Here is a 10123-nt window from a genome sequence, read left to right as displayed (position 1 = left end):
CCCTGTAGAAATGGCTTGTCCCAGAGCCGGCGGTGGAAAAGGTTGGTCCTCCCTGGACTGTGATGTGCCCGTGCAAGACTGAGTGTTGTGAGGCCTGCTCCAGTCTCTGGCTTCAGGTCTGGTATATTTTCAGGGGGCTTGGGCTGGCTTGATTTTTATCTCTAGAGCCAGTTTTGAGAAACGCCTTAACAGGGTTTTCCGGTTCTTCTCTTGACACACAGGAGGTTTTGGCAAGTTTCTTGAAACCCTGACTGATGGCTTACATGAGATGTAACCCTAATGAAATGAAGTAGCTGGCAACATTTAGTTACAGTGAGTTGTATTACTCTGGGGGAAAATGTTGACATCAGAGAAATCACTGCCAGTTCTGTTTGGTATTGTCTGTATTGTTGGCTTTTTTGTCTGCTTAGTTCATGCTAAACAGTTCTTCTGTGTCCCTGCTTTGCTTCTTCCATATTGTGCCTTTGAGCATCTTCTCCCAGTTTGGACAGGATTTTGTCTTCTGCCCAATGTGGTTGTAGCATGTCTGTGTGTATGTGTTGGGAGGTGTGAACGCGTACACACGCACACATGTTGATCCCATTCTCCTTTCATTCGGCGCTAAGGCACAGAATCGGCAAAAGCTGAGGGACTGCTGCTGCAATGAGTACCAGAACTGGCTGCTCCGCTCACTTTCCAAGTCTGAACCTGGATGAGAGGCTCAGAGGGAAGAGAGAGCAACATCTTGTGGGTATAGCTGTGTCCCCTGGCTTTCTCAAAGCTTACTTTATGCCTGAGGACTCGGCAGTTGTCTTCACTGAGTCCAGTTTAAAAGTTACTCGGTAAATGATTCTATACACAGATTTTATTCAGGATCTGGGTATTCAGTCCATCAGTTGACTACTGAGTAAATTTGATCTCTGGGGGTTTTTTTGTGGGTCCAGTATCGATTTCTTACGTTAAGAATTCTTTTTGGCAAAAAAAAATTATGTTTTGGAAGGAGATGTTCAGCTACTGCATCCTTACAAACAGATTCCAATTACTAGATTTTACTGGCTGTAACGGGAAGAAGGAGACTTGGCCCCAGCCAGTTAAGGATCAAAAGCTTCACCTGCATTTGTTTTAAAGCTTTAGCAATAAATATGAGGGTGAAAAGGAGCCAGTTCAGATTATCAAACCTTTCTGCAGTCTTTAATGTAGCTTAGCTTGGTATACTTGTGGTGAGAACACTTACGGTAACAGTCTGAGAGAATTTCCCTGCAGGTCAAGGTGGGCAGCTGTGAAAAAGTTCAAAGCAAGGAAGTTTTTTTTATATGGGCACCCATATTGCTTGACTGATGATACAAAACCCCTCTTCTGGTATATGTTACTTTTCATTCTTCTCTTCCCCTCCCCTCAACTAGATCTTCCTGAGCTATGGACACCATAAATGTTACTGGATTTGGATAGATAATAGCACAAACAGTCAGTGTGATCTCATTCTGCACCTGCACATCAAAACCAAATCAAATTAGGGTAAATCACAAAGTATTTAATTTCTTTAATGCTGTGCAAAAACTAAGGAAACTTTTATCTACCCATCGTGATGCTGTACACCTGTGTACTGCTCAGATATTTTTCTCAGGAAAAGTACAGTTGAGGTGGCAGTCTTAAAAGCAAACAGAACCAACTTCTGCTTTGTCCCTTCAGTGAGGGTACCTTGACACATGTCCCTTCTCTTAATCCCCTGACAGCTTCCAAGACTGATGCAAATAACCATGCCAGGCTTTGATTATGAGATATTGCACTGCCACTTATTCTCTTTGTCTCCTGCAGTTTACAGAGGCAGCTTCAGTACATAATTTAATCCCTGTACTGGGGACTGTAGCAAATCCACAGAGATTTCTACCAACCGTCCTCTCTGGCATCAGAACAACATGTGCACGTTGTCTTTGATGTGAATTCCCCAACCAGAGCCTTAGAAGGACCTATAGCTTTGAAGCTGGCCTATAAATTGTGCTTTCAGGAATCAAGTTGTCAGCCTCTACTTCAGGAAGAAAGGGAGAGTAAACTGTAAAGCAGTTGCATAAAGCTACAGGGCGACTTATAGATCTGGTTTTCTTGGCCTCGAAGAATTCCTGTATGCTGTTGAGAATCCCTTTTTACCTGGCTTAGAAGCATCCTCTTTTGTGACTGCAGGACCTTGCCAGCAGTGGGGCTGTGATGGTACTTGTCTCGAGGGGTTCCTTATTCCAGGGCACACAGAAAAAGAACAGGCACACCGGTGCTTTCGACCTGTTCGCCTATTTTTCAGTCTTCCAAAGCCAAATAAATACTGATAATGCACCTGCATTGACCTTTGTGTAGGTAAATTTCCAGTGTGGTTTAGAAACAGGTGAAAACTTTTACCAGATGTGATGGTTGTTCTGTGACAGATCTGACTTTCATCAGTTGTTTCCTAAGACATGCCGGAGTACAGGCAGCCTTTCTGCTGAGATGGAAATAAGCTGGTCTTCGAGTTGAGGAATTTCAGTGGCCAAATCTTGTTTGAAAAGTCAAATGTGGTTGCCCTCTTTATGATTCAGTGTCTGCTCATGTGTTCTACTATCATGTCTGGGAGCTCCTTCCATACCAACCTGAAAAAGCAAAGAACTGACTAGAGTCAACTAAGACACCAACCTTGATTTTTTTTTCTGTGTTCTCTGTCTCCAGTAAGAGCTAAACCCATTCTGCTACTGTCCATGCCACTACTGCTGATGCTGTTATACCAAATGTCGCTAAACCTGACTTCTGAATGAAAACATTTACTGCACAATCTACAGTGAACTAAATCAGCCTTTCTCAGCATATTCGGAGAAGCTTCTTAGACAGGCTGCTTTATAGATGAATCTGCAAGATCTCAGTATGTTTATAAATGTTACACAGAAACAGATGCGATTGTGTAGAACTCTTCCTATTTTGAGCAGATGAGTCTTAGGTCAGCATCATAAATGAGTTACACCAAATGTCATCAGATGTTCACAATATCACATGTCATACTTCAGGGGAATGGAAGTAGTGTTTTGATTTTTTTTTTTCCTGGTCAGAGCTTTTACTAGAATAGTTTAATTTCAGTTTATTTTTTATCCTTGTGCGGTCTATTTATTTACATTTGGAACTGATGGCCAAATCTGTTTCACAAGGCGGGAGGATGTAATCAATTCAGGGCAGAGCTGAGCAGCAGAGGCCCCTGAGGGTGCTCATTGTGGCAGCCTGTTCTGTCAGCAGAGACCCATGCAAGACCTGCCAGCTGGATCTGCTTTTCCTGGGTCTTTCCAAGTTGGTTGCACTGCAGAGAAAAGCCCTCAGGTGAGGTTTTTCCCATGCCCTTCCTTTGAGGCTGGTGGGAAAGCAGCAGAGCCCTCTGCGTGGCAGGGCGGGTCTACAGCAATGGATTCTGTCACCTTCGGAAAGCGAGTCTCTCTTGAGATGCGCGCTGACGGGCAAGTCCAGAGACCGTGTGGATGCCAAGCAGCTGCGGAAGGAGAGGTTGCGGGAGCAGCGCTAGCTCCAGTGCTGGGACAGAGAAGGCAAAGAGGTCAGCACATATGCAGCATTTTGCAGCCTACACCTTGATTTGTAATTGCACTCAAAGCAATAAACAGCCAGCAGCCACATCTAAAAGAATTTAAGTAAGTGACACGCTGGTTTTAAGTGTAGCTTGAGTGTCTAAACAGGAAAAAGGGAAGTTAATCATTTGACCTTTTGGGGAGGGCCTCTATCTCTTCCCAGAGATAGAGCACTTTCCTAAGTCACGGTGAGGTTTTCTTTCTTCACAACGTGCAAGCAACTTTAATTTTTGTCTATGTATTAGAAGCTTGCAGTATTGGGAAAACAAAAAATCCATACACATGAAGTACAAATCACTGACCATTACTGGCTGCTCTAACATTCTTAAAACTGAATGACTTTTTGAAAAATTTTGTATTAAATGCAAATCTAGTAAAACGGATTAATCAAAATATACACTCAGTTTTTATTTACAATATTACTTTTATTTTTTCGATAATGTAACTTATTCCAAGTCCTCCCCTAATAACTGATGCTGCAATGTTTACGTTCAGCAAACCTATACAGTGATAGTACATACGGCTGCTTTCATGTAAGCCAGCTGGCTTGCAAATGTCTGCAAGTCATAAATGGTATACAGAAATGGAAGATTCCCCACAAGCATCTGGAGTGTTTCCTGAAACACTGTTGTGGCAGAATGAGGCTGTACTAGAGGTACAGATCAGATGTTCTGTTCTCCCAGCAAGGAGAGGCAGTTATCTGTCTGATGTACTAAGAGGAAAACAAAGTCTAAAACATTCCGATATTTTATTAACTACCGGAATACAGAGGAATGGATGTGCTTAATTCTTGCTGGAAGGAGTTACTGGAACTCCTGACTCTTTAAGCGTATCAACTTTATGTGAGAGGTACAACCTTTTTGTGATAATTGACTTTTAGACCTCCAAGTGATGCGTGTACGGGGAGAAAAGGAAGAAGGGGTTGCATACTTAACTCTGTATTCTATATTTAAAAAAGCTAAACAATTTGTATAACCATTTCATTATCAAAGTATATTTTCTCTTTCCAAGTAAACTGGTTTCTTCGGGAGGAGTTATTTTTAATAACAGATCAGTGCTATAACCAGGAGCCAGTAATTCAAAAGTCACTTTTTTCCTACTGAAAGGTATAAAGATCTACAACTTATCCGCCCTCATTATAAAGCCAGAGAAGCAATTAAAGCCGCCTGTTGTATTACACGTTTCTAAAACACCTTCTCCCATGCAACTTCTGTAGGACTTCAGATGGATACAGTGATTAATTCTGTCACAAAAGTGAGTGACTTCTCTCAGCCCTGTCAACACTAGCATCTATAGACAAAATCATTGTTTAAAGCTCTAGTACATCACAGAATAGTGCCGATGTTGGTATTTTACAACTAATGCAACATCCAGTAATTCACATGTAATCTTAAGAGTTAGAAATTCAAGACTGGGGTACTAACTAAAGAAACCACTAACATGAAGTTTCCTTATCTGGCGTGGAATAAGGGGAGACACAGTTTAGATGACATTGTAGAGATTGGGCAGGAACAAAAAGAATTTATTTCTCCATCCAGTATTTTATACACTTTACAAAAACCAGTAATACCACTGTGCCCATAAAAATGTTATCCATGGCAACAGAAAGCAAATACTACTATTTGTCATCTAACAGGGTCTTTTTAAAATCATAATACAAAGATTTGTGCTGTAGCAGTCCTCCACTTTGCACTGTAACAATAAGGCTTACTGTACTTTAAATACAAAGCTGTTACATCTGCAGTTATGAACCACTGGCTTTAACAAACATCATTTTATAGTTGCTTTTTGCTTCTTTTTTGTTTTCTGGAACCTCAGCTTCATCATGCTTTTCAGCAGCTTGTAGCTCCTCTGCAGACTCCTCTTGCTCTGACTCAGAGCCACTTTCGGAGTCCTCTGAACTCTCTTCAGAGGAGTGCCCAGCTGCCTCTTCTTGTTCTTCGCTTTCCTGAAACTAAAAGTTCAGATTATGAGACAGATAAACCATTATTTCTTGGCAACTCCACTTCAGCTTTTAAAATTTCCCAGTGAGAAAGTTTCGCTTAATGGCTCCTTTCATTTTAGTACTAAAATGGGCTATGTTGCTAAACACAGGTCTTTAATATACAAATTATTAGACGGAAAGCAACTCCACTGAAATGGTTAACCATGCCAACTGTGACATCCATGGTTTCATCAGCCACATTCTTATTTAGTTACAGCAGAAATCCTAAAGACACCATTAAGTGAGTTTGAAAAGTTTCAGATCACATCAGTTTAGTAATTCCTTACTTTGGTGTACACAGTACGTAATGACACTTGAGTATTTGTCATTGAGTGAAACATAATGAAACTAGATGTTAGTTTAGTGGAATGCTGAAGTAATCCAATGATAATGCTAACAAGAACAATCCCCAAATGGCCTTTTGTTCGTGGTCCTAAAGAGCAAAGCCTCCATGGCTGTAATATTAAGGATTCCCAACACTGCACAGGTGGTTTTACTCGTTCTGGAACCATCAGCTATGTTTTTATGCAGTAATTGCTGCTAAAAGTTAGCAAAAAATTAATTACTGCACCTTTCAATTGTCAGATGAAGACAAGTTCCTAATAACCTGATTCTCTCGGTTTCTGTTGCACTCCCCTTCCTGCTCATTCCTATGGAATTCCTTGCAAGCACAAGACCAGTCAGGTGTCAGCTCACTGGAGGACTCCGTACAGCAAATTTTCCTTGTCTGACTCCTCTATAGCCACTTACTTTTCAGGACCATAGAGAGGTATGTGCCCCACCGCAACCAGAAGCTAACATTAATTAGCTCTCAGCAACAATTCAGATGGTTATCCTGCCTTCTTATGTATTCCTTGGCAATACCCTGATTTAATATATTTGTCACTTTCTGTCCTAATCAGTCTCGATTGCTATGGAGCATTAAGCATGTCATTATCATTTTTCAGAACAATGAGAAGCATCAATCATTTCCAGGTATCTAAATGGCCACCACAGTGTACGCAAATAGGGGTCAAGTGCCTGCACTAAGTTTGTCCTTTAACCCAAACCGCGGAAGTTTGCCACTGCTTGTGGTGATTGGATTTTTAAACTATGCATCGTCTTGTCTTAGCGAAGCAAAAGCCAAATCATTATGGAAATAAACAACTTCTTACTACCTCACTGAAACCAAGTCCACAATGGCGCCGGTTTCGTCCAGACATCGTGCTGTCCATGCTTTGTTGGTACTGAGACTCCAATTCTTCATTCATTTTCTTGTCTTCTTCCCCTGCATTGTCCAGTGTACTTTGGTTATGGTTCATTCAAATTAACAAAGACATCAAATTACATGAAGTCACATTTTCAAAGTTTATCAATATATACATGAAAAAATTTAAATTTAGACATCTTAAACTACTGGACTGAGTGTTGCTGCATACAAACCACCAGATTTATAAGCAATGGTATCAAAGGTGCAAGCAAAAGTGCTTTGATACAAAGATGGGTTGTTAAATTCCTAAGACCCGATGCATTCAGAGAGTTGTACTATGCATGGCATATGTTCCACTAAACAAGGTAAATGTAACCAGTATGACTTCGCTGTGCTTCCTGCCAATACTGCAAGACATCACAGAAAAGAGAAATTTTCTGACCTTCACTACGTAACACGTGATTACTATGATTAAACCATGATTATTATATAGGAGCAGAAGTCGGGACAATACTATCACTCTTGTTTATAGAGCTGTATCTGAAACTATTTCAAGCATCCTGAATTATCAGGAGCGGTTACTACAGCTCTACATTTTTCCATCTTTAGGAATTAGCAGAAAAACCAATTTTTTATGAGTCACTTCTACATGCCCTTTACTTACTTGTTTGAATAAGTAAGTAAAGAATCATTTTCACTGGGAGAAAATATGGTCTAAGATAGTTAAGAATCCTCTGTTCTTGTAAAAGGTAGGAATCTCTAATTCTCCCCCGATAGGCCTACAACACTCTAGTTTTTAATTTGTAACTCTGTAAAGTTAAAAGCTTATATTGCAAATTAATATTTCCTTATTTGGAAGTTAGAGCTGTATATTATTATAAAAGGACAGTAACTGTATGTTGGACAAGGAAGTAAAGTGTTAAGAAAATAGCTGATTTTTTTTGTGAAAAAAACAGCATCTTAACTTTTTGCCAATAACAAAGTAGTACTGATTCTTTATGACTCCTTAGGGGAAGCACCATCTCCTTTCTAGGAAATTCAGGTATAAGGAGGTGATTCTCAGTCATTCTGCAACCTAACAGCAGAATCTGGAACTAATCCTCAGGCTTCTTTTTGGTGTTTTGGTCCACAGATAATTTTTCATCAGCTGAAAAATTACTAGTGGACCATTATCAGGGAAAGAAGTTTTCTGGGACTCTGACAGTTGCTATTCTAGACAACTTTATCAAAGCTTCTCTCAGACAGTCAAGCCCAGCTCGGTTTTGATGTACTTTGACTTACTACCTAAGCAAGCATGATAAGAAGTTACTATGGTCACATGTTACACGACATCAAATTATTGCTGATTACCAAGATGACCTTGCAGATCTTTTCAGCCTCTCCCTCATTGCTTTAAGGCAGAGATCTTTCTATTCAATAGGTAATCACAGATGGGGGGAGAAATCAACCCTGTTCTTCTCCTTGCACAACAATTTAGAAGTTTGGATACCCATACCTGGCAGTAAGGAAGAAGTATAATACTGCTAGGTACCAATAGCAATAAAACTTTACTTTCTTATTTTGACAGCAAAATAAGACTGAGGACCGATAGGCCCCAATTTCCAGGGCATTTGTACACAAGTTTAACTGACCATCAAGTACTTTGCTGAACCTGGACTTTAGAAGGCAAGTAAGTGCAGTCACAGAAACTGTTTGTCAGTAATCTAACAAGAGAAATTAGGAACTTCTACAACTCCACAGCCTGTCCCGTCTTCAACTTCAGCCACAAAATCTGAAATCCCTCCCTGCAGTATCATGAAGCTCAAAGTACTGGGATGTTCCTAAATAAGTGTTCGATTTCCAACTTTGTATCAGCTGTTGGATAAACTGACCTGTCCTGAAGTGAGAGGTTGATCTGTGGTCTCCGATAACAAGGCGGCCAGTATGTTCTTTCTAAAAGAAAAGGCAGTTTGTTTTGGAGCTTTAGGGTGCAGACAGCTCTGCCAACATTCTGGAAATCTTGAATGGAAAAGGTTTGCTATCAAACCTTGACAACCAACTGTAGCAGGACTGTAAGTTTTACTAGCTAACAACTGCTGTCTCTTGATGAACTTGTTTCACCTTTGTTTTGTTGAATTTTCTGAAAAAAAGAAACCCCAACAACTAGATACCCTTTACTCTTCCCACACCCCAAAGCTGGTTCTATTCCATTCTGTGTCTTGCCACTGATACAAAAACTACACTACGCAATGCTGGACAAGTGTGAATTTAGGTTGTGACAATCTACCCTTTGGGTCTCTTTCTCTGGCACTACGCAATAGTTCAGTCTGTGCATCTTACGACGATCCCACTTTTAGACTGGTCACAGCATCAGGTAAGACCTTCACAGTGCTCATTAATTTATGGGCTCAGTCATTGCTCATTAGCAAATGGATCCCTATAGGCAAGAACCGGCATTACGTAGCAAGCAGCGTTAAGTATCTAAGTAGATGTTAAGATTAGTGGTAGTGGGATGTTTTAATAGGGTATTGTATTCCTATCCACTAGGAGGTATTAACTTTTGCCTCTTTAATACAGTAAAATATTTTAGCTTACAAAAATACTGTATTCGAGCAAAATAACCTAGTACCAGTAAAATTATTTTTCTTGATGGTAAGTAGAATTGCAACACTAAACAGACATTTTGTAGGTGGAAAAAGCACGATTATGTTTTACTAGTTTTGCAGCATTTTTTGTAAAGAGCATAGTAGAAATATAGTTTTAGAGCATTTTCTCTTTAAAAGTATTTCCTGCATTATTTAATTAGGTTTACTATTTTGCTGGTTTAGTCTATCAGCTACCATTTTTCTGAACCTTTATTTTTTTTTCCATTGGAAGCCAACTTTACAGACCTAGCAGGGCACAGGTTGGTTAGTTTGTAACAGGGACTCTCTGGGCAGCTTCCACAAGTAATTTTATTAGCTGGTCTGAAAGTATAGAGGTGCGGGGGTGGGAGGAAGCTGCAGAGCAGAGGCTCGACGATTTCAGACCCGTGTTTTGCACCACTCCGCTACTGACGTAACAGCCGCGGCCGTGAAACCCAAATCCTCCTTAAAGGAGAGTCCCAAAGCGAAATCGCCTTCCAGTGTTGTCTTTGTCCCGGGAGAGCCCTGCGGCCCGCAGCGAGCCTCCTCACGGGGAGGGTTCGCTGCGTCGCAAACAGAAAAGGCCGCGAAGCCTCCCGGGCTTGGGGGGGGGAGATCCTCCCGCCCGGTCCCCGTGTGCCCGGGGCGGCCTCACCTTCCCGGCGCCCATCAGCCGCAGGAACTTCTGCTTCCGCTCCTCGTTGCCGAGGTCCGCCGCCTCCCAGCTGCTGGAGCCCTGCGGGAGCACAGGCTGACTGCGCCCGCCGGGGCGGACCCCGAG

The 10123-nt window shown here is 41.3% G+C and overlaps 1 protein-coding gene across 1 annotated transcript in view; it reads right to left on the bottom strand.

Annotated features, from left to right (window-relative positions):
* Nucleotides 1–4491: 4491 nt before the first annotated feature.
* LOC104829598 (chromosome unknown open reading frame, human C11orf58) overlaps nt 4492–10123 on the bottom strand; it is a 39556-nt gene continuing 33924 nt past the window's right edge. The window contains exons 3-6 of the mRNA XM_010563928.1: nt 9998–10123; nt 8611–8671; nt 6708–6817; nt 4492–5520 (exon numbers count right to left, since the gene is read on the bottom strand). Of these exons, the coding sequence (XP_010562230.1) occupies nt 5311–5520; nt 6708–6817; nt 8611–8671; nt 9998–10123 (507 nt within the window). The 3' untranslated portion in view covers nt 4492–5310. The remainder of the gene's footprint in view (nt 5521–6707; nt 6818–8610; nt 8672–9997) is intronic.

This window comes from Haliaeetus leucocephalus, unplaced genomic scaffold, assembly GCF_000737465.1.
Source record: "Haliaeetus leucocephalus isolate CR32 unplaced genomic scaffold, Haliaeetus_leucocephalus-4.0 Scaffold173, whole genome shotgun sequence".
Lineage (NCBI taxonomy): Eukaryota > Metazoa > Chordata > Aves > Accipitriformes > Accipitridae > Haliaeetus > Haliaeetus leucocephalus.
The sequence above is the reverse complement of the archived record's forward strand: the minus strand, read 5'-3'. Positions and strand labels throughout refer to the sequence as shown.